General features: G+C 41.1%; 1 protein-coding gene and 2 long non-coding RNA genes across 3 annotated transcripts in view; 2 read left to right on the forward strand and 1 right to left on the reverse strand.

Annotated features, from left to right (window-relative positions):
• LOC147486401 (uncharacterized) overlaps nucleotides 1-6,390 on the forward strand; it is a 30,944-nt gene extending 24,554 nt beyond the window's left edge. The window contains exon 2 of the long non-coding RNA XR_015200967.1: nucleotides 5,665-6,390. This is a non-coding gene — a long non-coding RNA (uncharacterized LOC147486401). The remainder of the gene's footprint in view (nucleotides 1-5,664) is intronic.
• LOC147486404 (putative proline transporter 2) lies at nucleotides 1,616-7,216 on the reverse strand. Its single transcript, XM_086570469.1, has 7 exons — nucleotides 7,075-7,216; nucleotides 6,782-7,006; nucleotides 6,611-6,705; nucleotides 6,339-6,528; nucleotides 4,483-4,607; nucleotides 3,334-3,549; nucleotides 1,616-2,210 (listed from the first exon to the last, which is right to left on the reverse strand). Exons 1-7 carry the CDS (start codon nucleotides 7,172-7,174, stop codon nucleotides 1,830-1,832), a joined length of 1,332 nt encoding a protein of 443 aa, XP_086426595.1. The 5' UTR covers nucleotides 7,175-7,216; the 3' UTR covers nucleotides 1,616-1,829.
• A 15,228-nt stretch (nucleotides 7,217-22,444) lies between these two features.
• LOC147486405 (uncharacterized) lies at nucleotides 22,445-24,115 on the forward strand. Its single transcript, XR_015200673.1, has 2 exons — nucleotides 22,445-22,480; nucleotides 23,830-24,115. It is a non-coding gene; the product is annotated as an uncharacterized LOC147486405 (long non-coding RNA).
• The last annotated feature ends 2,995 nt before the right edge of the window (nucleotides 24,116-27,110 follow it).

The following is a 27,110-nucleotide window of genomic DNA, read 5'->3' on the forward strand; positions in this document are numbered from 1 at the left end:
TTGATCGTTCTATTAAGTTAAAACTATAGTTTAGGCGTTTAGCTATGGTTAAGTTAAGCAAACATAATAATATATATAAAGTGAACACGTGGCAAAATTTTATTGGATCCATATCACCACCACATACAAAAAGAGAGACATATTGGGTTTTGGGGAAAAAATTAACTTAATAATCATAGAGTATCAAAACCGTATAGAGTTTCAGGTTTATCCCACAAATGCCTACATCGACCAAATGTTCCCTCGCATAATCTAGTAACTGTAAAGGTGTGTTTTGGTCACGACCTTACGAATCTAGATGATTGGGGGAAGATGATGTTATGATTGAGTTCAAATGATATGATCGCATTGCTTACGTATCCAGTTCTCTGGTGAACTGAAATAAAGTCAGACACAGTTCATATTGGAATTGAGTGATTGAATTAGAGATGGAGAAAATGTGAGCTTTTGTTTGGTCACCACCTTGTCTTTATATCTTCCGATCTTTGGTGCTCCATTAATTGCCTAATGAATGAGATCCACCTTTGGTGCTCCATTAATTGATAATCTTTAGTGCTCATGTGTAACCGAAGGCGACTTGTCTCTTGGGTTGCCTGGTTGACCACAAACTAAGTGTAACATAACGATCTTATCAGCTATGGCTCAGGTCGTTCGTTCTAGCGTGCTGGAGATGGTGACTCTAATTCGTTTAGTACGAGCTGATTGTCTTTGGTGATGGACACGTGTCCGATATTCATTGGACATGAATATTAGGTACTTACACAACCCCATATTTTGAAGTCACTGAGAGAATTGAAGGGACTCGAAAATAGACAGAAGATCGAGAACATGTGACCAGCACGAATATGTCTCATTTGAATCCGAAAACTGCCTTTTTTTTTTTTGGCGAAATCATTGTGTTTCCCACTTGTATGTGTACTCACCTGTATGTATACTGAGTGGTACAATTTGGAGGTTTCTAACATGTAAGCCCCAGTTATTGGCTTGGAATGTTATGGTATGGAAATTACCCCGAACTAATCCTAGAAGTATAGGTCCTCAGTTGGTGTAGGATATTGTAGCTTAAGATAGTAGTTCAGGAGAGCGTTATGGATATAATTTATGCACTTAATTGATCTTAATAGTAGAGGTCCTCAATTAGTGTGAAGATTGTAGCTCAAGAGAGCGTTCTGATTTCTACATTGAATTGATCTTAGAAGTGTAGGTCCTCAACTTAGTGAGAAAGTTGTAGCTCAAGAGAACCTTGGAGCTCGAGTGAACATATTGCTTGAGTAAGCATTCTGCACATTGTTGATCCTAGAAATGTAGGTCCTCAACTTAGTGAGAAGCGCAGAACTAGTCAATGGAGAATCTGTTGTGTTTCTTCCTTCACAGTTATCGGGACCAGGTTTTGTCCTAAAATGATAGTAGTCAATGGAGGGGTCTGCGATTATTTACTGTAAGCAAACTGGTGAAATATTCTATTTCTTTGTGATTAACTAACAGAGTGGTCAACAATACAATTAAATACTATCATCGCAATCCACATACGTATGATTCAAAACAGGAAGAAAGTTTGAAGCATATATTACAGATTGTAGTAAAGTGATGTAGTATGGATGTTCTGAGAAATAGGTTAATAACCCAAACAAATTCGATGGTAATTAGAATAGTAAGTATTGTTAAGCACAATCAACACTTCTTGGTCAAGGCAGAATACTCCTTGCCAGGTGCGGAATAAATAGCTTACACTCTACTTTTGAATCTTAAACTTTTGACTACCTAAAACTAATTCTAAAACCTTAAAGATATGCTACATTTATCGAAGTCCCTACTGACAAACAAGCTCATCATAGATCAGCAAAGAGATGGTATGTCTTTGAATCTACTGCGATGAGCCTTAAAGCTGCAACTGCAGCAGCAAAAGACATGCAAGCAAACACAAAGACGTTAAGCCAATGCCATGACTTCTGCACTGTCGTCAACTTGTTCTTTTTCACTGTCAGGTACATGTGATTTGCAAGGATGAATGTGAGAGGGAATGTGCTGATGGCTCCTGTAAGGCTCATAAAATCTCCAAGGAACGGCAACAAAGCAGAAACTAATGTGTTTACAGTTAAATAACCACCTCTTACAGCAATTCTGAATGACAAATTGTGAAAAGAGAATGCACTTCCCTTAGATCTACCGTATCTGGTGTCCAAGTATTCATACATTGGACTCGCAAATATCTGCATTGCAAAGAATCTTAATGTTAGTTCAGAAACAATAACATAGCTTTTGGACAGAGAATACAAATGTAAAAATATGTACAATCAAAGCGGCAACTTATATCTTTAACTGCCAAGGAACGGTATAGAGTATAGTCATTCATATGATAGGTGATCTTCACGAACGTTTAGGCCACCAATTTACATAAATGACAAACATAATATTAGACACTGTTCAACGAAACTTCACCTATCACAAACGTTTAGGCCACCTCTTTACATAAACGACAAACATAATTTTAGACACTGTTCAACGAAACCCAAAAAGGACACATGCGTTTCAACCCTAAAATGAAATATCTAATTAATGATAAATGCCTATGAAAAGACACAATATATGGTAATGTCAATGTGATGAAATTGCCAATTATCCGGCCCAGTGCTGTGTTGGCACATCAATACAGGCTGACTTATCAGCCATTGAAATTTGCCTGAAATGCCACTTTCCAACCTACTATTTCACATAATCAGTGTACTATGGTTTACAACATGTCTGTCCCCCTGTTGGGATTTCCCTAGAGTCGTATCTGCAGTCCTAAACACCATAACCTGAGGTAAACACTGCCAATTCCAGTCACTGCAAATACATTACGGACCGTGTTCTATCTCATCCAGGACATTAGACTAGGAACTCTGTTAACAAGTTGCACCAGTCTTAACTTCACTACGATCTGGGAATACCCCTTACAAGGAGCGACATTCGCCTTTTGTAACTTTCTTGTAATTAGTGGAATAAGAACTAGAGAGAAAATTACGATATATCCTTACATGATTATAGGTCAACAGAGTTGCCTTTCACCTCTCTCTATACCAAATATGCTATAGAAGAGTGGAGCCACCATTTGATGGCTTCTTAAGATATCCGGAGATAACATTATCAATACTATTTATCAAATTCTTTAGGCAATCCAACATCAACTTGGCATAGGAAAACCCATTGGTGGGAGACATCATATGGTTGGATGTTTTGCAAGTGTGTAACAACTGAAAAATATCATTGAGGTTTGATGCATAAATGTCATGAGAAGGCATACATGGGAAACCAATACAGAAAGTTGAAAAACGTAAAGATGAGGATCCATACATGCAAAGCTATGACTGTCTGCAAAAAAGCAGCAATGTTGGCGATTGTCTTCACCCAAACTGGACCAGACACACTGTTGAGGAGATATGTTGACGTTGTTGAACCATAGGCCCAGTACCCTATAAAAGCAGTGGCATACATTGGTATAACTCCGATTGTGAACTGAAAGTAGAGTGCTTTCATCATGTTCCCAACAACAGGCTGTTTCACCGTGGCCTGATAAAGCATTATAAAACATTTAGATGGAGAAAAAAAAAGGTGGAAAATGCATATTAATTTTAGATATCAAACAACATCCTCTCATGGGATTGCCATTAAAAAGTAAATACAAGATCAAAAATATGTGTGCGCTGACAAAAATTCTGATACTTTTCAACGGCCAAGTTTATCTACTCATAATAAATCTTATCATATGAAGTTTATGGAAATCAGGAACTACAAACTTCTTCAAAGAATAAAGAGGCACCACTTGACTTGAATTATCATCAGTTAATGAAAAAAGCAAAACAAATGTAGAATGTTAAAGTATACTGACAGTTTGACATGCAACGTGACTTTCAAACAAAATATTATGCTACTGTTAAAGACCAAGTGCTATATTTATGGAAGATGCAATTACTGAACACTATTTGGCACCACAAAATTCTTGAAAGACATAAAGGCACAAAACTTACTCAAATTACGTCCCAATTAACAAAAAAGGGGTGTTGATATTTCAAACAAAAGAAAAACGAGCCACTCATCCCATCTTGACTTTGTACTTTTTAGTATTAAAAACAGATTGAGCACCAACTTTTCTGATATGCAGGGCTTGAATGTCGTGCAAAAATATCTCAAAAAATGAAGAAACTGCAGCACGAGCTCTAAGGTAAATGGTGAGTTTTGAACACGGGTAAGAGATTGTTGTTTAGGTACCCTTGCATTTCATTTTCACATAGACAACAATAACTTGATAAATTACAGACTACTAGTATCCTTAACAGAAAATGTCGCTTTTCCATTGGCCTAATTTAGTACTAAGAGATGAAAATTTATGATCTCTCCATAGTAATTTCATAACATGCACATCAATCTTTAAATCTTTTTGTTCAGTGTATTCAAAACGAAGGACACACAGAAACTATCAACAATTTGACATGTTTGGTATACCTGTATCTCTGGAAGCATTCCAGTGTTATATGCAAAAACAAGATTTGCAGCTGCACCAATAGTAGTGAAGATCTTGCTAACATTTGTTCCAGGAATGCTGTAATTTCGAGCTGGAGCTTTTATTCCTATAGCAGGATTAAATTAAGCAGAAGACCAGTGCATAACACTTTTATAGAAGTAAAAAAGTAAGAAAACAAAAAAAACAAAAAAAGATCAATAGTCCCACACAAACTTGGGGGGCAGAATTTTAAACTTGAGAAAAACTATGGTAGTTTGGGTGAAATCTCTTTGCATGATTTGTGTTACTGGAAAATGTGAAACCTAATGTACTTGATCTAGCATCAGTACATTATAACCCCAAGGCAAGGTAACATGTTACGCGAAAAGATCAGACCAGTGTACTGCACTTCCCCCTGATTCCCTATAGAGATGAGTTGGGCGCAATCAAAACTAATTTTTCATTGAAGAATGTGTCGAGTGAGAAATCAAGAAATAGACAGGCAGCATGTAAAGTTGCAAACTGAACTGCCATAACTATAAAGCTTGGAACAATGGCATCTTTCAAAAATAAATAAGAAAGATACTAGAAACTGGTCTTTATATATTAGTCATTCCACTCCATGTAATGCAGGAATAAACAACCTGATCCTACCAAACATAATGTAATGACAACAATTTTTCACTATTATCTCCTTAGTCCTTTTTCATACCAAAACAAAGAAAAGTAGAAAACAGAGTAAGCAATATAACAGTAAGGGTGGGATAAGGTTCAACATTTTTAAGAGGCACTACTTGCTAGGATGTACAACGTGGCTCCAGCGTCCTGAATAGAGTAAGACAATAAGTTAATGGCTACCTGAGGGCCCTAAAAACTCTAGTTTGGTGAAGTGACAACGGTAACGGAGGAAGAGCTACAAGGAAAGAGGGGGGAGGGTTACGGAGACGAGTTAGATTAAATAGCGGGTGATTCTTTTCCTTTTCCTTTCTTTTCTTTTATTTTTTTATTTTTTGGGGGGGCTTCGAGGGATAATACCACTTTGTAAAACGAACCAAGCCTTTATCATCCTCTTATAATTGAACATTGGTACTGTCAACCAACTATGACTTGTAATATTCAACTGTCAGAGGAAGCAAAAGATTACTGGAAGCTGGAAAGATTATCCTAGGGTCAGAGCCTCAGAGGTGATGTCTCGTGAGAGCTACAAACCTTCATCCCCTTCGTTTCCGACATTAAGAAATTCTGAATACTCTTTTCCTGGTTATACTTTGTAATTTTGTATATGACTATGGGCACTGTCATGGGGCCATTTCGCATCAAGAGTTAAAAGATAGATACCACAATCTGTTCTACTGCACCTCAAAGATAGTATGGAAATTGATAGCCCTGAGGATCGGTCTACCCCGGTGTACCTACATCAGCCTAGTTTTTACATCCTTGTTGATAAAAAAAAAATGGATAAGGCAAGTGTCTTATCTTTTCTTGGCCACTCGTATGTAGATCAAAAACCGTTTGAACTAACTTCCTGCACATCTAAAGATTTCTGTGACCAATTGCTACATTCTACTGCACCTCCCTCTCCATCACCCCACCTCATGGAATCTCAACTATCACCAGAGTATTAATGTATTATAGACAAACTTTAATGAGTTCCTTACTTTGTTTCCATATACAGGAAAACATGAACTAAGAAGTAAGAGACTGAGAAGTAAAAGATTAAAAGTTCCAAAGTAAAACAGAACGTGAATTTCACATGTACAGTAGCATGGGATAGCATATCAAATAGGAATCAGAGAGAGAGTTTATTAACTGAACAAAATTTCGGGAAAGAGAATTCGATATTATAGACAACACATACCATCTTGAAACGATAGCACACATGCAATGACGATATATATTAAACTCAAGACTGTTGAAACTCCAAGCCAGATTCTCAAAGCTGACAAATGGGGAATCCCAAATGCAAACAGGGCGCAAACAAATCCAGCCATCGCAATGAAATACGGGAGCTTTAAGGCATGATCATCTGAGTACAGTACATACACAGCCTGCCATTTGACAAGAATATATAGTCTCATTCGATTTCCTCACAAGCACATTTATTCAACAATTAACATCTACAAATCATACCTTCAAAGCCTGTCCAGCCAATATAATAAATCCAGTATTAATCATAAACAGATTCACATACTGCAATCCCCATGTAAGCGAATAAGCTTTCTTACCTAGAATACAAAATAAAAAAAGATTCCATTATTCCATACCTCAAAAATAAACTTTCTTTTGCATAAATGAACTTACCATAAATATGTCCAGCAAGGTCTCTATATCTAATATGTCTCTTCCCACCAATCTCATGAAGTTTAGCAAGAAGACCATTAGCATATAAAGATATCCCTGCCGCTAATAACAATCCTACTATTCCTCCAAACCAACCTAATGGTACCATTATAGTCCCCGAATAACCCAATGCGTAGGCACTGTTTATCCCCGACGTCAACACAAACCCAGCTTGTAGCCATGTATCTAGAACAACAAAAACAATATATTTAGTACAACATATTTATACGCGTAAAACTTACGGGTTTATTTACCTTGGCTGATTTGGTGAGCGGTTTCAGGGACTTCAACGGAGAGGGAATGCTCGTCTACGTGGACTTGGGTGGGACCGGATTCAAAATCGGGTCCGCCCATGATTTGGTTTTGGTTTTGGTCTTGGTCTTGTTTCTGTGTTTGGAGGAGGAAAGAGGTCTCTTGAAATTCATCGTTTGAGATTATAACCGCCAGCTTATATAGACTAAAGCCCAGCTAGTGTTTTTTTTGAAATTACGGAATCTTTTTAATTATGGAAAATTAGAGCATGGAATACAAGTGTCGTGATTGTATAGCTTGGGAATTGAATGTGGGTGTACTAAAACAGCACAGGAGGTTTTTATTATTGGGGGTACCTGATTCTGATGTTGAGTACCAAAGTACCAACAAACTGGCTAATGGAATTAGTTCTGTTCTCTGTGTGTTGGTGTTGCCGTGTTGGTCTGTGAATATGCTCTGTTTTTTTATGTGATATTTCTTGGGGCACTGAATCTTAGTTTTATGATTTTCTTTTTTGTTGGCTTATGGGGTCAGGTTGGTGGGTCCAACAATTATTCAGGAGCTAAGGACCACGGATTAAGGAAGTGGAGGTGCCACTTTCCCATACATTTACTTTTCGGCATGGCCCAAAATATCGCCGATATATCCGATATCTTGCCTATATATCTCTGTAAATTGGTACACCGATATCGATATTTCCGACATATATCCACCGAATATTGAACTTTTTTTTCCGATATATATCGGAATTTCCGATATGAAAGTTTATATCGCCGATATAATCGATATTTCCGATATAATCGGTATATATCAGTTGACTTTTTGACCAATTATTAATAACTTAATATTGAAATTTCCGAAATATCCAATATATCCGAGATATATTAGCGAGATATCCGAGATATATCGGTGAGATATCCGATATTTTAGAAACTTTGGACTGGTCACCAAAAAAACCGAGATATTCGATATATATGATATATCCGATATATCTCGGTTTTTGGGTACACCGATATATTAACCGATATCGAAATTTTGGACCTTGCTTTTCGGGGCTAAAACATCATGCGAAACTATACGGTCGGCATCCCCAATAGACCTTGATATGGCATTCTATCTTAAAATTTAAAAAAACAATATAAAAATAGGCTTCCAATGTAGTCTCTATATAGGCCCCTATACTTACTAGGGGTGGGCAATGGGCTGGATTGGGCTAGCCCGGCCCTAAACATTTAAAGCCCTTCAAATATTATGGTCGGGTTAGCCCGGCCCTAAAATCAGCATAGGATCGGGTCGGGCCGGGTCACAAGTCTAAACCTCAAGCCCTTACCCTACCCTAAGCCCTCATTTAAAGGCTTTAGGGCCGGGCCTATATATTTTCTTTTTTTTTACTACATCAGTTTTAAAACTCATTTATATTACAAAATGTCATAATAATCTACAAACTCAAAGTCCAACCAATCTAGTAATAATCATGTATAAGTCCAAAATTTAAAATGCACATCCACAATCTAATGAATCAAGACATCGAGAGTTCGAATTTGTTCTTCCTCAGACTCAAACCTCACTAAAATTACATTTTAAATTGAAATACATAGACAAATAATTATATTATCATTTTAAAAGGAAGAAGTAATAGATATAAATAAGTTAAAACATAATAGCTTTGGTTAAAGGTCGTGGAAGTTGTTAAACTATTTGTAATATCATAAATTATTTTTATAATATATTCAAACAAATATAATATTACCTTTATTCTAATTTAAAAGTGATTCAAGCTTTGTATATGGAAATGAAAATATTGGCTTTTGAACAAGTGATGGAGAAAGGTTTGAGATTACAAATGTCATTTTTCCCGACAAATGTTGTTTTGGTTTCTATGTTACAAATGTCCGCTCAGATTTTGCTTTAATGGTGTGGAAGGAAATCTTTTAGTTTTAGACTTGGATTGGATGTGAATAAAAATATAATTTATAAGAAATAAATGAGAAAAGAAATTGAGAATAATAAGTTATGGACTTTGACTTAATGATCAAAGGAATAAAGTCTTATTTTTTATTAAAAAAGTGCTCATCATTGTTCTTTCAGGTACCATTAAGTTTGACAAGTTTTTGTTATATAAGACAAGTTATTGGAAGTACCCTTGGGTGTAAGTGATAAATTACAAATGACAATGTTATTTTAATTGAAAATATTTAACAAAGAGTTGGACAATTATGGTATGTGTATTTATAGTGAAAGTATGAAACAGGGCCGGTTAGGGCTTGGTTAGGGTCGGGCTAATGAGAAGGCTGAATTAGGGTTGGGCCTATGTTTTAGAATCTTAGTCCTAGCCCTGCCCTAGAAGGCATTAGGGCCGGCCCGACCCGGCCTTAAACTCTGTGAGGGCTTTAGTTGTGAGGGCTTTATAGGGCTTAGGGTCGGGTCGGTCAGGGCCGTGTTAGGGTCGTTAGGGCCAAATTCCCACCCCTAATACTTACTATCTCTTAAAACTATCTCTATTTCTATCCAATAATTTTATAGAGACAGGCCTTTTGGCCCGTTTTTAGTGACATATTGACGTGTATACCCTCTTCTGTTGGCAACATAAAACCATAGTTTGGGATTTCGGAATTCCGACAAATCCAAAAATCAAAATTTATTAAATTTCAACTCCTATTACATTTGGAATTTCTAATGATTTCGAAATTTCATATATTTCAACTCTATATTCGGAATTATGGTTTTTAAAAAAACCGAAATTTCAAGCGAAATTCCGAAGTTTCGTTCGGAATCACGAACTATGCATAAAATACAAAAAAAAAAATCAACGGCAATTTCATAAAATACCACTTCTTCACTCAAGAGAAAAGAAAACTTCTTCTTCCCCATAGTACTTAATAGTATAGGTTATGTAAGTATTAATGTGGTGACAATAAATTGGATGAACCAGAGATATAATAAGATTAAAATCAACATTGAGAAGGATTTTGTTAGTCAAATTGTCAAAGGGTTTCTTTCTGATTTTTTTTTAAGTACAAACAATCTCAGCCAAATATTTGGATTTGTTTATAGCTAGACTATGACTAATTGATTTTAGTTTTGGGTTTCGAGTATTTGTCTTCCATAATTCTATTTCGGTGCATGTTCTATGTTCCTAATCAAATTGATTTTGAGCAAATCTAAATTCTAAAGAATCTACTGTATATGATGGGCCTTGAAAACATATTTAGTAGGAGAGTGGGCTGAGGCGTTGAGAGAGACAAAGAAGGAATACGAATTTGATTTGGTATTTTTTTCTCGGTTTCTTTTGTACTTTTGTTGCACGTGAGAGAGTGGTGAGAGTCTGAGAGATGTAGGCACGTTAGCCCGGTCACAAAAAATGGGTCGTAAAAGCGGTCTCCCTAGAATTATTGATTTCTATCACATTTATAGAGGGGCCGGTCTGTTTCGCGAGGTAAATAGAAATATGTCCATAAATATTTCAAAAGCACTTTGAATTTTTTTAATACTGTTTAAGTTACAAACACTAGAAATGTAGATTTAAAAAAATTGTTCTTGCTAGGACTCAAACCTATCACACTCCCAATTTTCCCAAACCAAACTTTACCACTAATCCACTATCAACCAGATTGCTAAGTATATTTGGATTTTAGTTTTGATTATAAATGTTGCGTTGTACAACCCATCATTTAGAGGTCCTTCATACCAGATCTCTCTTTCAACCTAACTTTTAAAATGGTGATGTGGCCCTCTATTTTGAGGGCCTACATTGGTAGTGCCCTAACGGTCTTCGGAAAAGAGCTGAACTAGCAAATCCACTATGCGTGTCAAATCTAGTGTTCTAAAAAAACGTTAGGCAGTAGTCGGACGGTGAGAGAGCGCCTAGGCCTTCTAGGCAGTGCCTAGACGAGCTAGGCACTAAGCAATTTTTTTTCCCCTAATATACATAGTAATACATACTTATACTATAATAAATGAAAACAAATTTTTACCATAATTCAAAAAATAAACACAAACAAATATACTTATTATAAAAATGTGTAATAGTTAAAGAATATCGACTTCATATAAAAACATACTATTTGTTATAGTGAAATATAATTTATATTAGACTTTAGTCTTTTAAACTCATTCAAATCTCAAGTCAGGCCTTTAATTTTTGACATTTAATCATTCAAAATAATAATAATAATAATTTGACTGGACCGCCTAAAGGTCGTCTAGCCCCGCCTAGACCTGTCTAGTCGGTCTACCGATTTTTTAAACGATTTGGGCCTAGACGAGTGGGTTGGACACCGCTTAGCACTAGAGATCGCCTAAACCGATTCTTAGAACAATGCGTCAATGGCTCTAATGCACTATGGCCAGCTTTTAGAATGTAGGCCTTTCTTGAGTCTTTTTTGTGGGCTTTGAGGGACTGGGTAGTTGACAAAGCCACTTTTTTAAACTCGCTCTACCTCTTAATTTTGTTGTGGTTGTGACAAGTGTGACAAGGGGCTACTGGGAAAGACAATTGCTTATTTGCTTATGACATGACATTTTAGCTAGCTCCCCCTACCCTATTTTTTATATTTTTGTAAACTCTGCCATACAAAAATCAAGCTAAACGGGAAAGTTAAACTAATTTGAAGAAGCAAAATGCATATTTAACTCTATAGCCATTACCTTTGGTAGCAGTGGCGGAGCCAGGGGCAGGTTATGCCCTGGCTCACCTTGAATTCTTGCACAAAAAGTAAGTAGTTGTCTGGGTTCCGGGCAAAACTGAAATTTGACAAAAATTTTCTCAAAATCTGACCAACCCTAGATGGTAGCAAATTTCACTCTGCACGCCATTGGTATTGTCGCGCGACACTCCCAATGTCACCCCAAGTTGAAAAAAAAAAAAAAAAAAAAAAAAAAAAAAACCCACGCGACATTCCCACTGTCGTGCAAATGTCGCGCTAAATTGAAAAAATAAAAAATAAAAACTCACGCGACATTTGCAATGGCGCATGACATTACCACTGTCGCGCCGCATCCGCATCCACATCCGAAATTGCAATTTTGCATCTAGAGATGCGGCTAGACAGGTGATGCAGCTGTGAATGCTTCCACCTTGAGTTGGAATCCACCGAAATTTCGAGAATTGAAAGCAAATCTGCAGGTGATGCGGCCACCTAGAGATGCTCGTATATGTAGAAACAATATTAATTTATAAAACAAACAATATATTGAACTAACCTACACAACTAATGATCTTATTTGGTCATAGAATTCTTTTTTATCATAGAAACTATCTAGTACCTCTGAGTTGTGGTCTAACACTTTCAAAATACGAAATATTTGTTACTTAACCTAATAATCAATTTTCAAAAATAGGCAAAATGAATTAACAATTATTCGTTTGCCAAAAAAAATAAAAAATAAAAAATATTATTTGTAATGCTCACTGGCTCACCCTGGAATAAATTCCTAGCTCCGCCACTGTTTTGTGGTTCACTTTTTTGGGGGGTAAATCTAAGATTTGTTAATGGATAATATGTTCGTCTCAAATGCTCGTGGCATCTGCCATGATAATACTAGCTATATACAATCTGGGGGATGTACCCAGTACCCACCATGCTGAAATATTAATACTAGGAACACTACAAAGTTCACTCTTCATTCGTAACCTATATATTTGAGTGGACCTGTTTTTGCGACAACCCCAAATGGGCCGCACGTCTTTTCATTCGTATACTCAACCCTAGTGTCATCCCTAAAAAATGAATATGAGAATGAGTTTTTAGTGTCACTTATTGGTGGTGAGTCATATGTCGTACAACATAAAACGTGACGCATGTGTGACTAAATCTTACAATCAATCATATATATCAACAGATCGATTTCTCAACGACTAGCTAACTTTACTAACGCGGCGATTTTGTATGATTGTACTATTTTGAACGGTAAAAAGAAAAAGAATAAGAGGGAATAAAAAACAAATGAACTTAGTACTACATGGGAGAATAAAAAGCACCAAATGTTTTAGGGTTGATTCCACAAATGCCTGCATCAACCACATTTTTAAAAGATAAAGATTTATTAAAGTCTTTGGTGTGAGTTCATTTCATTCCCCTTAGAGCTCTCTTTACCATGGAACTAGAAAACACCACTAGCATAGCATGTACAAATGGAATAAATAATTAATGCAGGTGTAAGTAATCTCCGTTCTACACTACAGAGCACGTGTCCACATGACAGGACGTCTTATTTCAGCTCGTCCCACAACATCAAATCATACCAACGACCCAGCACCTAGGTTGTCACCAGCAGCAGTCACAGCCATTTATGGAAAGATACCAACTAGCACAATCATACGACATACTGTTCTATCAAACATACAAGGACATGCACTTGCCGAACTCGATGATGATATAGTCTAATGCACCGCTTTATGGGTTCAACGGAGATCATACAGATGCCATCGAAGACGTAATCCTACCAGTCTCCATTGGCGAAAAAGAAGACATGGTCAAAACATCAACACGTTCCAGTATGATCGATGTCAGGTCGTCCTACACTGCCATTCTAAGACGTCGTTGGATTCACAAAATCCAAGCAATTCCATCAACCCTACACCAGGTCCTATAATATCCCGATCCCAGAGGCATCATGGAATTCGATAGCAACCAACTAGAAGCTCACCGATGCAATCAGGTCAGCACTACGACCTCACCCAAGCCTCAGGTCGTCGAAGTCAAGGACATCCCAAAAAGGCAGGATCCTCAAACATCCAGCCCTCCAGTAACGGCATCAGAAAAACTCACAGGAAAACAAGCTCAGATAAAACCAGGAGAAAAAGTCAATTTGGGTACAACTGATGACCAAAAATTTGTTTATGTAGGGGCTGACTTAGAGCCCAAGCTCAAGGAGCAGCTGGTCAAATTTCTATATCTCAATAAAGATGTTTTTGCTTGGTCGTATATCGATATGCCAAGAATCGACCCTCAGGTTGCTTGCCACAAGTTAAATGTATATCCAACCATTAAGCATATCAAACAACAACCTAGGAAGCTAGCACTCAAGTTTCAAAAAGCCATCAACGAAGAGATAGAAAAGCTCTAAAATATTGGATTCATCAGAGAAGTCGAGTACCCGACCTGGCTTGCCAACATAGTAGCAGTTCCAAAGAAGAATGGTCAGGTACGACTCTGCATTTATTTCACCAACATCAACAAGCACTGCCCAAAAGACAGCTTCCCCCTACCAAGAATCGACATACTGGTAGACCAAACTTGCGGCCATGAGTTTTTGTCATTCATGGACGCATACAGTGGGTACAACCAAATACCACTTGCAGCAGAAGATCAGGAAAAGACGTCTTTCATAACCGAGCAAGGTACGTTATGCTATAACGTCCTACCTTTCGACTTGAAGAATGCAGGAGCGACCTACCAAAGACTTGTCACCAAAATGTTCAAAGACTTGCTAGGAGACACTATGGAGGTCTACATAGACGACATGGTGGTCAAAAGCGAAAAGGCAGTTGATCACATCTCCCACCTACAACAGGCCTTTGAACGACTTCGCTAAAACAAGATGAAGCTCAATCCAGCCAAATGTTTATGTGGAGTAGCCTCAGGGAAATTCTTAGGTTATCTCGTCTCACAAAGACGCATTGAAGCAAACCCATAACAGATATGAGCTCTCCTTGAAATGCTAGAACCAACCACAAAGTAACAAATCCACAAGTTATTTGGCATGGTTTCAGCCCTCAACAGGTTCATCTCAAGAGCATCTGACAAATGCAGATCATTCCTGCAAATACTCAAAAAGGGAGCAACTTTCACTTGGACAGATGAGTGCCATAAAGCCTTCACCGACCTGAAAGCCTATTTATCAACTCCACCCGTCCTGTCCAAACCAGAAGAAGGAGAAACACTAGGGCTATACCTTGTAACTACCGACTTCGTAATTAGCTCAGTTCTCTTTCGCGAGCATGATGGAGTCGAAAAGCTGGTCTACTTCACCAGCAAGACGTTGGCAGATGCAGAAAAACACTACTCTCCGATGGAGAAAGCAATGCTTTCTTTACTCTACTCAGCTCGAAAGTTCCGGCCTTACTTCCAGTCTCACAGCATCAAGGTCATCACTGACGTATGATGTACCCATTAAACATGTATTGAGTTTGTAGTGGCAGGATGTATCAACGGAATAGGAATGGTGAGTTGGGCGAATTCAGCGTAACTTCGAAGTCCGCGATCCACCAGATCGAGTTGACAGCATGGGGTCCCGGTATGGAAACCCTACACATGGAGCTAAGAGGACCGCGAGATGGAGGGACAGGTGGAGGGCCATGATGGATGGAAAGAAAGGTATAAAGGGTAATAGTGGGTGAGAGAGAAAAAGGGGCGAATTCATTAACCTAGGAAAAGAGAGACCTAAGGAGAGGGGGGTGAGTGAGAGGGCTGAGAGAAGGAATAGTGTTTAAGGGCTAGGGAATAGGCTCATAAGAGAAAAAAGGTTGTAACATTTGGCGCCGTCTGTGGGGACAGTACAACAAGAAATTGAGAGTGAGGAAATTTATGGTGGGAGACAAGGTGCTTAGGGAAGTGACACCCGGCACACCAAGAAGGCCGGGGCGGAAATGGGTCCGACCTGGGAAGGGCCATACGTGGTGGTCGAGGTGGGGGGAACAGGCACTTACAGGTTACAAACTGTGGAGGGCACAGCTGTGGATAGGCCGTGGAATGTAAGGTTGCTGAAAAAATTTCACGAGTAGATGTAATGGAAGAAATTGGGAATGGCGTGAGCTACCTGTACATATATAAAACTGTAGCACTTTTGAGTTAAATATTATTGCTTGAGTTTTCATTGCCCCTCAGAGTGAAGGGAAGGGAGGGGGTGAGCCCTCCAAGGACGAGAGGTCCAAACTTTAGTGGGGCACAACGAATTGCCTCGCGAAGATGAGTTCCCCGCAGAGCCGGGGTGAGAGGAGTTCCCCGGACCTATGTGGGATAAAGGCGAACGGAAGCAAAGAGGCTTCCGCGCGCCGCAGGCAGAGTGCCTGCCAGAGGTAGAGAGAGTGGCGGAGGCCTGGTCTGGGCGTGGGGCAAGCAGATCAAATATTCCCAACCAATGGGGGTGAATACACTAATAGGGTCCTGTTATTGCTCATACACGAGTAAGAGTATCAACAGAAACACTCCAGGCAAACAAACATAACATAATCTAAACATCCCAACAAGAGGGGGTGGAAAGACAACAAATGGTAGCAAAAGTAGTGTTACAAAGTAGCATCAAAGGAAGCCTAGCCAGGGCATAAACAAGCTAATTTCGGGACGCAACGCTTTTGCGGATCACGGACTCGGCGGCCTCGGCTATAATTTCATCCGCCGCCTCATCTATCGCCCCAGAGACCAGCTCAGCGGCATCTTGCATGACAGGAGGGGAGTCCGGGATGGGCATAGAGACCTCGGGTAGGGGAGCAGCGGCAGGGGCTTCGGGAAGGAGACGACCCTCTTTGGTGAGCCAGTCAAATTCCTCCTTGACCTTCTTGGCCACCCTCTTTTCGGCCTGGGCCCGAAAGCTGTCCCGGAGCTCGTCCATATCGGCCTCGTGTTGGTTCAGGAGAGCCGATACCTCCTCTTGATGCTTCTGGGAGAGGGCGTCCAGAGCGGCGGCGTGCTCCCTTTGAGTGGTCTCGGCGATTACTCAGCGGTCATTAACCTTGTCCATGTAAGCAAGGTGGGGCTTCTCGCAACTTTAAGCTCATCCCGGGCCTTGAGCTTGTCCATGTCCGCGGACTTATCCTTTTTCCGGTGGGCAACCTCCTTGTCCAGTTCATCGATCCGCGCCCGGCACCAAAGAGGTCGCGGATCATGAAGGAGATATCCAAACTCATCTGTGGAAGAGAACAGAAGTTAGAATACTCAGAGAAAGGGAAGGGAGATACTTGAGTGAAAAGAGAGGTTTACCTTCTCTCCCGGCCAAATAGAAGCGAAGTCGGTGGAGACTCAAAGGTGCCACCCTCAGCGTATTCCATGTCTTTGGGGAGATGAGACCCAAAGAATAGGGAGGAAGCCACAGCTGGATTTTCCAAGGCAGAGTCGTTGATGGTTAGATGGCGGTTCGCGAAGTTTGAAAGCGGGGCAGAATGGAGGAACGGGCCCTGCGGCCCCCTTCGATCTGGCGCCGCCTCTCTCCGGCCACCGCATACCGCCCCGAGGAAGCGGTAGGTGGAGAGGCGTTTGTAGGCTGGGGACCCTCTTCAGAGCCGGGGCGCGGAACGTTTGGAGGCTTGGGGAGGAGAGGAGTGAGCAGCGGCAAGGGGGGCACTAATGGGGACGACATCCTCGTCCGAGTCGCTGTCGAAGAGTTTGCATTTGTTGGCACCCATGTCTGAGTCTTGAGAGGCGGTGGAAGGGGAATAAGAGGATGAGTATTGGTCTTCCCATGTGGTCAGGGATCGGTAAGGAGTAGGGGCTGCGGGAGAAGGGTTCTTACGAGCAGACTTGGGACGGAGTGGGGGTTTCGTGGTATGGCGTTTTCCCTTAGTGGGTGGATTGTCACATGGCTTTCTTTCTTTGGGAAGAGGAGGATGGAAAAATGGGGCGCAGTATTTCCCTATGGATTTCAGTTCAGGATCGGACAATAGGGGAGTGGCGGTGGCAGGGTCAATCCCAAGTATCACGGCCTGAGCAGGTCCCAGGTCGCGAATTTTCTGGAAGGTGGTGAAGGAAATGTGGTCGTAAGGTCGCGACTTTGAGTCGGGGCACCAACCTGAAAAAGAGAGCCGTCGAGTCAGTTGAGAAACCAAAAGATATACATCAAGGGGTGAAGATAAAGAGAGAGACTCACCACTAGGAAGAAAAGCCAAGTGGTTAAGATTCAGTTCGGATGGAAGATCTGCGGAGAGAAAGTTGCCTGAGATATAAATAGGGTAGTGGTGCCACAGTTTATCGGAGGAAGTGACACGAAGAATAAAGTGGCGCTTTCTAGGACGGACACATAAGGAGTTATAGCCGACACTGACCTCCTTGGTGCTCTTTTTAATGAAGAAGTGAGCGGTCATGTCGCGAACCGTTATCTTGGGTACTTCAGAACGGTTGTAGTGGTCCGCGGCATACATGACCCTCCAGAAGTTGCCGATGCCTTGGCATGGGGGGATGTTAAAGTGATTGCACACCTCGACATCGAGACGGGTGAGGGGCAAACGCAGGCCGGTAACAATTTGTCCTACCGTGGCCACAAGGCACCCCGGCCTGTAGGGAACTAGATGGGGGAAGTGAGTTAGGTCAGGCACATGTTCTAGGATGACGTCAGCGGGTTATCCCATAAGCCGCTTTGACAGCCTCAAGATTAGGCCTACGGTTGCGCGGTGGAGGCGGCGGGAGGGCAAAAGCTTGTCCAGAGGTTGAAGGGGCCTCGGTCTAGTCGGGGAGAGGGGGGGAAGCACGGCTACGGGACTGGGAAGAGGAAGAGGTGGCGGATCTCATTTGCCCGACATCGCGGGTCGGAGTGGAAGACAATCAGTCACAACAAGGCGGATAAGGAAGGGAAAATGAACAGACTCTAATGCCAAGAACAAAGGAGAAATGCGCAATATAGCAATTAAATGGAGATAGAGAGAAGATGAAACCAACTTGAGGTAAGAGGAAAGCAGCCGGAGCAAGAATTTCCACAGAAAAATCGGAGAAGACGACCGTGAGAGCAACCGGTGCTGGAAAACAAGAAGAAAGGTAGAAGGAGAGGTTGAGAGGAACTGAAAGGCAAGAGAAAAGCTAAGTGAGAGAGGAAAAATCGAGCGGGCTTTTTATAAGAGTGGGGGTAAAAAGGTAATTTGAGGGGAGCTGAAATCGAGGGGACACTAAAAGGAACCAGCCAATGATGGACGCGTGGATGCACAAGAAACGAGGGGGCGTCAGCTGTAGTCACATGGAAACTCGTGAATCCAGCGGTGAAAGGAAGACGGAAGGCTACGGTGGAAAGGTGAATGTGGAGAACTCTCGACTCCCCGACCGATATACTATCGCGGACTCGAGAGGGGGCATCTGTAGTGGCAGGATGTATCAACGGAATAGGAATGGTGAGTTGGGCCGAATCAGCGTAACTTTGAAGTCCGTGATCCACCAGATCGAGTTGACAGCATGGGGTCCCGGTATGGAAACCCTACACATGGAGCTAAGAGGACCGTGAGATGGAGGGACAGGTGGAGGGCCATGATGGATGGAAAGAAAGGTATAAAGGGTAATAGTGGGTGATAGAGAAAAAGGGGCGGATTCATTAACCTAGGAAAAGAGAGACCTAAGGAGAGGGGGGTGAGTGAGAGGGCTGAGAGAAGGAATAGTGTTTAAGGGCTAGGGAATAGGCTTATAAGAGAAAAAAGGTTGTAACAGAGTTCTAACAACAAAACAGCCTGCATGGCCAAATGGGTTGAAGAACTCGGAGAACATTACATCGAGTTCGTTCCCAGAATGTCTCGCAAAGGCCAGGTCGTTTCTAATTTCTTGGCAGATTTCCCCGTCGAAGACATTAACTGGGAACCCGAGCCAATCACTTCACTCCATCAGCAAGCCACCCCAGACACATGGCACCTCCACGTAGATGGCGCATGCAATAACAATGGTAGTGGGACTAGGGACTGTATTAACTTCACCAGAGGGAGCCCAGCTACATAAATCAATCAAAATCAATTTCGCAACGTCCAACAATGAAGCAGATTACGAAGCATTGATCACAGGCCTTCGAATGGCACAACAACTACAAGTCTCAAAGCTTAAAGCTTATAGTGATTCCCAGCTAATCGTCAAGCAGATCACCAAAGAATATGTCACAAACGGAGCAAACTTGGCAAAGTATGCTTAAGTCATTTATGACATAATCAGCTCGTTCAAAACATTCTCCTTAGACCATATTCCTCGAGAGAACAACAGAAATGCAGACAGCTTGGCTTTCCTAGCCTCCAAAACACAAGAGGCATGTCCGACCACAGTTTACATTGACATTCTGGAACGACCTGCTTACCAGAAAGAAAATATCAATAGCCTCACAGATTTCCAGCCCTCATTCGAAGAAGAGTTCAATCAATCTTGGATGGGCCCATTCCTCAAGTTCATCTTACATGGTGAGATCCCATCAGTAACAAAGCATGCTCGTGTAATACAATTCTGAGCCCCAAGATACACAGTGATCAAAGGAAGACTGTTCCGGAAATTAGCAGGAGGACCCTCCTAAGGTGCATAACTCCAAGGGAGGGACAACTCATTTTCGACGAAATCCACAAAGGTGAATGTGGCAACCACGCAGGAGCTAGATTCACTAGCACACAGAGTAATCGCCCAAGGGTATTATTGGCCAGGCATGCATATCAAGGCAAAAAGGGACGTTCTTAAATGCCTCCAATGTCAAACTTTTGGCCATAATCACCTAAGTACAGCAATGGAATTAATCAGCATAGCCAGCCCATGGTCGTTCAACATGTGGGGGCTAGACATCATGGGATCGTTCATCCCACAAAAGAAATCAGGGCTCAAATACATCCTAGCAGCCACAAATTACTTCATCAAGTGGGTTGAAGCAATCCCACTAGTCCAAGTCAAGGAAGTCAACGTAATCAACTTCATATGGACTAATATCATCACTAGATTTGGTCTACCCCACACCCTAGTCATGGACAATGGAACACAATTTGCTGGCACACAAGTCAAGAATTTTCTACAAAAATGGCACATCACTCAAGCATTTTCTACACCTAGATATGCATAAAGCAATGGCCAAGCAGATGCCACTAACAAGGCCATCTGTAAAGACTCAAATTCTGGTTAAGGGTATTTTTGTAAATTTCATATCAAATCTAGGGTCATTGATGTAAATTGGTCGTCGGGTTTATATTTCAAACGTACGTAACTTAATGAAATTTAACTCCGACTCATAAGTCACGTTAGGTAAGTGAACCATAGGCGAAAAATTTGACAAAAATGTCGATTAGCGGCTTTTCCGCATCGAAGCTGGCACGAGTTAACAGCTTACACGCTTGATTGGGTCATTGTTATAGCCTGCGGTGAGATAGAATGTAGGAAATTAAATTTAAGCGGAAGGGGCCGGAAAAATAATCAAGACGCTAAGTCGAATTAGTGGGGGTTAGCGTTAATTAGGACCTTAAGCTTAAATTGTAATATATTTGGCTTGGGCCTAAATATATCGGCCCAAATAGAACGAAATCGAAAATAGAAAAAAAAAAAAAAAAAAAAAAAAAAAAAAAAAAAAAAAAAAAAACCGCACGAAACCAACAGTAAAACCGAAATCGCGAAACCCATTCTCTTCTTCCCCAATTCGCAATACTAAAAACCCTAAGAGAGAGAAACTCTAAATCGCCAAATCCAATCGATTCAAACAAGAAATTGAAACCCCAAACCTTAGAAACCGTGAATTCGAAGGTGGAGATACAAAAATATCTGGAAGTTTGCCGAATCGCAGAGAAAGGTGAGTGCGATTTCGTCTCTAGGTGATAATTTGATTTAAATGTTGATGGAATTCGATACCTCGATTGTATCGAAAGTGTATTGTGGGTGTTGAAGGTCCAAAGAGCAGTGGGACGAATGGAGTGGAGTGAAACAAATGGTGGATTCAAAATTTATTTGAATTCAAGGCCGAAGGTTTTTTTCGAAAGGTGAGTAATTTGGTTTCAAACAATTAGTTTAAACTCGCTTCAATGGATTGGATATGTTACCAAGACATTTGAATGGGGTGGTTGTAGCAATTTGGAGAAGCTAGGGAATTTCGAGCATACCAAGCGAAATTGAAGTGAAAGGTGAGTGATTTCGCCTCCATCAAATAATTTAAACTCGATAGCGTTAACTTGTGATGTATTGATAGAATTAATTGGGTTGGGGGTGATGTACCGCGGCAGTAGCTCGGTTGGAGGCGCTAGAGTGGAGCAATTTTGGTGGAGCTGCGAGCTAGGAGCGATTGTTGCTTGCTGACTCGATAAGAATTTGATTATTCATTACAATTTCAAGAGATTTATGTCGATTTATAACTGCATGTATAAGAGTTGATTGAGTAATGACCGAGGGATAAGGAACACCCACCGATTTTATTAATAGAATTAATGTTAATTGAGAGGTGTAGAATTGGTTGTAGTCTAAAATTGGGAATTTGAATTGAGATGTGATAGGATTGGCGCCGATATGAGGTACCGCCATGGCGAAAACATTTCCCGAGTTACAAAGATTTAAATGGCCCTGCATCTGCTAACGGTAGTTAGATAAAAATTTACCCGAAACCAAATTCAGTGAAGTGTCGAGATTCTTCTCGACTTACGCTATATAAGAATTCTCGCTCGTTCGATAACTTCTAATGATCGACGATATATATATGATGTGTAGGAGTAAATCTGAGGGATTCGGTTAAGCGGGCTCTCGATTCGGTTAAGTGGGCTTGAGGAGAACGGAGCTTGCTAAGGTAGGAACCTACATCCCAATATATAGTCCGCTTATTTTCATGCATGATTTGAATTGCTTAAATTGGAAATAGATAGTTTGTGTATCAACCATGCATGTATATATGATATTCATGTTTTCATTGTATTTCCTCGCTATAAACTATATATATAGATAGCTTTTTCGTGTGAAATGGGTTTTTTAAAATCGGGGGTAGCGAGGGATTGTTTCTTTGTTAAAAGTGAAAAACTGGTTTTTGGGAAGTCTCTTGTCTCAAATGGGAGACAGAGAGATGGATTTTGAAATGCGGGTAAGAATTACCCGGTTGTTTGTGAATTAGGGCCAGGTTCGGATTTTTCCCGAATGGGTGTTGTTATTTACGATGATTCGCCGTTTGGGAATCATCGGTTGTTATTTACTATGATCGCCCGCTTTGGGAGTCATAGGTTGTTCTACTCGAGGATGGGAAATCCGTGAACTCACACCTATATAATCAACAGTTTTTAAAAGAAAAACTAGATATGTAACTAGAGTATTTGAAAACAATCGGTAATAATAATGAAAGTATATATATATAGATATTACTATGTTTATCACGAGGGATTTAGAAAAGGAACCGCGGAATTCTATAAAGAAGGAACTGTTGTCGATTTCGAGACGCGGCAGCGGTTTCTAGATTCCAACCGTGGTGTACACCTTCGAGGTGGTTGGCCACCTTTAAAGGGATGCATCACCGGATGTAGTCCGGGAATTCCTTTTCTACTTTTTAGATAGATAACTTGTAATGTTGTTGTATGGTGATTAGCTTGTGTGGGGTTACATGCTACCTCGATGAGGTTTAGACGCCGAGGAGTGAGAGTTTAGTCCACTCGGATGTGTGTCGGGATCCCGAAAGCCCGGTCGTCGAACGGTTGACCACCGTAGTTAGGTGACAGCCCGTATGGGGTCGTGGGTCCTTGGGGCCCACCTGAGCCCTAAAAGCTTTGGGGATTTTGTGAAACATGAACACAACAACGGCATTTCATCTCCTCAAAGGTAAAATCAGAAAAACAACGGTGCATGGTTCATTAATCGGGAATCTTCAACCGAGATTGCCTCGTGGATCGGGTACGAAGTCATTACCCTTCTCACCATTCTAATAGGATGCAGCGACCCACAATAGTTGTATGATGGTTGTGAAAGATATATTTGAATATTAAAAAGCATGCCGATATGATTTATGCTAGCTAGTGATGTATTTATATAGTCACGATATTTTGATTCAGATTATAAAACCCTCGCATGTTTCAAATGATTTCTATAAGTAGAATAGGTATTGGTTATGCGTTTCTACTGGGCATAGTTGTTTGCTCATCCTACTTAACATTTCAGACGAACCAGTTGCAGAGGAGGCTTTTCCTAACCCTAGCGATGAGGGTTATGGGGATTTGGGAGGATTTCCTTATGCTTGACGAGGACAGAGTCAAGTTCATACTTTTGGTTGTATAGAGATAGTCTAGTTCCTTCTTTTGCTGTATATATTGAGAGCTAGCTCATTTTGATGTATTTATTTGATGTATTGGAGTGTAGTTAATCTTAAACCTTTTGGATATGTATATGGGTATCACAGTGGTGTATAGGGTGGAGATTTTGTATATATATGGTGGTTGGAAGGGTATTATGAAGTGTTCAGGGTTATGACAGGTTTTTAGGGTTTACGAACGTCGATCAAACAAAGGAAACTCTGCCGAAATTTCGGTAGAATTGGGATAGGTGTCGGCCTCGAGATTCATTCCACGTCCTCGGGATGTGTGTTGGGTCTCGGGGCGTGACACCATCAAAGAAAATCTCCAAAAGAAGCTGGAGAGCAAGAAAAACCAATGGCCAGAGCAACTCGAAAACATTCTATGGGCATACAGAACAACAGCTAGATCCAGTACAAATGAGTTTCCTTTCACACTTTGCTTCAGAACGAAAGTAGTGATACCATCAGAACTCACAATCACAATTACACGGTCTGACATTGTTGAATCAGGAGTCAATGACAACATCTTGGCAAAAGAAGTTGATCTCCTAGAAGAACGTAGAAAAACTGCTGCAATATCCCTAGCTCGGTACCACCAAACAATCCAGCGTTCTTACAACAAGAAGGTCATCCCAAGATCTTTCCAAGCTCGCGACCTAGTCCTCAAAAAGACTTTAGCACCAGCCAAACTCGACCCAACATGGGAGGGCCCCTACATTGTTGACAAAGTCATTGGAAATGGCGCATACTGGATCAAAACCCAGCTCGGTGATAGGCTTGCCCGACCTTGGAATACAGCTCTCCTCAAGTGCTTTTATCAATAAGTTTTTCTCCAAGTACATAAGTCAATATGAATGAAATCTCATCAACATTTTGAGTGCAGCTATCATTTTTGCATTACATGAGCACCTTGCATTTCACACTATGCAGCATGACCTACGACATCACAATGTCAGGTCAGATATCAAAGACGGAGTTCAGAGCCACTCAACAACAACAGCCACGTAGTGGTTAATTTTCAATCAATTCAAATCAAGGTCCCACAAAAGGACCTTAAACCAACTTAACACCAACGCCAAGGTTAGGTATGGTTCAACTGTAATTGCCACTCAAAGGCCAATTATCAGACAAATTCAATCTAGGGGACCCCCAAAAGGACCCCAAGTCAACCTACGACCTCACAAAGGGTTTAAGATAGACTCAAATATAATGGTCACTCAAAGGCTAATTATATCAATCTTAAGTTCCCCCAAAAAGAACGAATCAAGACGTACACCTAGGGACAAGACGAAGCCTAGGTGCCAACTACGCAAATGCATCTGGTCATACTCAAACGCTCTACGACCTGTGACAAAAGACAACCTAACAAAGGCAAGCAGTCCATCAGGATTAGTACTACGCAGCACAGGTCGTCAAACAACAAATCAGTAAAAACAAAAGCAATCACATGCATACTTCAAGTCGACTTCAGCAAGTAAGTAATTTAAATATTTCTAATTACAAAATTGGTTAGATACTGAGGCCCCCAGGTTATCCTAGGAAAATGACCTCAGTATCCGCATAAAAAATAATATTGTATTAGTATTAAGAACAAAGAGCTGTTTAAATATTATTGAAAGACCTCCCAACCCAAGAACAAAGACAAGACGTTCAGAATCAATTCACACAAGAAAGATTATCCACATTCAAAGGGTCCAGATCACCACCCCTCTACAACACCAGAACCGGCAATCTGATCAACAACAACTTCAGAAACATCCAAACCAGAAACAACAGAAGGAACATCTGGAGCAACCAATGGCACAACGACTTGGTCAGAGGGCAGATCAGATGGTCTACTAGCATCTACACCAAAGCATCTATAACAGACACTGTTGCAGCCCCACTTTCAACAGACATCTTAAGGCGATCATACTTATCCAATGCCTCAATATAATCATTCATCAACATGTAAATATTGCCACTTTCCACCCTGTATCCACCAAGTCGTTATATGCAATCTCAGCTCATTCAGCAACGAAGCGCAACCTCTTGCACTCATCGACCCATTGCTAAACTTCTAGCTTTGCAGAATCCAGAGCGGGTTGTAACAGAGCCACTTTACCACCCAACTGCTGCACTTGATCCCTCAGCCCTGCAACCTCCGTTCTCTGCACTTGCTGATCAGCCACCATTCTGCTACAAGTTTGCTTGTTAACATCCAGCTCCTTCTTGTAACGGTCGGAGATAGACGTCATATCCTTCAGCTTCCTATACATTGCCAGAACCTGGCAAACAAGATAACAAATATAGACATTAGAGTAGATCAAAATTAACAAGACCCAAAAGGAGCAAGTTTAGAATGGAAGAATACTCACATAACACAATGACCATTCCATCTCCACCAAGTTCACTTCCATGCCTTTATTATCCAGCTTGCGCCTATCCCCGGCAAGCACAATGCTCTCCGACAACGCCCCACCAACCAAAGGGGACTTGAAGCTACAGTCACCATTCACAACAAACTTCGGCAACAAACTGTAGGGGTCCTCATACGTAACCATTCTATTAAGGACAACACTGTCACTCTTTTTACTTGGGTCCCAGACTTCCGGACCTTTGCCCCGCTTCAAGAATGTGCTCGGCCTCACCAACTTTCTTCTTTCCACGGGCCTCAGCCACCCCATCATCATCAGCTAAATCAATCAGGTTCATCCTCTTCAGAGGAACTCGACAGTAGGCGACCTTCGCCCAAGCGGTCAGTCGGTCTTGATTCGATTCGGCCTTCTTAACCCCCTTCGACTCAACCACTTCGGAACGCCTTTCAGATTAGGCTTTCAAAACGAAGTGGGAGCATCACCCTCCCCACCATCACTGCCACATGCAGCAACCAACACTCGCATCTCCAGAGGAGAAGCAGTTGGATGTAGAACGATCTGCATCACCAGAGGAGAAGCAGTTGGACACAGAGCACCCTCCATCCCCCAGCTCGGAACGTTGGGGTGCCAAACGATTTGCATCACCCAACTCAGAACGTTGGGATAATAAACAATTTGCGTCACCCAACTCAGGACGTCTAGAAGGCGTCACCCCTCCAGCCGTCCTCACCGTGCCAGAACGATGTTCAGCGACCCCACCAGACGTCCTAGCTCCACCAGAACGGCTGTCA

The sequence above is a fragment of the Coptis chinensis genome, chromosome 7, assembly GCF_015680905.1.
Source record: "Coptis chinensis isolate HL-2020 chromosome 7, ASM1568090v1, whole genome shotgun sequence".
Taxonomy (NCBI): Eukaryota; Viridiplantae; Streptophyta; class Magnoliopsida; order Ranunculales; family Ranunculaceae; genus Coptis; species Coptis chinensis.

Coding starts and splice junctions, on each gene's coding strand:
- LOC147486404 (XM_086570469.1), bottom strand. CDS start 7,174: ATGGGCGGACCCGATTTTGAATCCGGTCCCACCCAAGTCCACGTAGAC. Junction 4,608..6,338: donor TGTGCTATCGTTTCAAGATG/GTATGTGTTGTC, acceptor ATCCTGCTATAG/GAATAAAAGCTCCAGCTCGA. Junction 3,550..4,482: donor GAATGCTTCCAGAGATACAG/GTATACCAAACA, acceptor ATGCTTTATCAG/GCCACGGTGAAACAGCCTGT.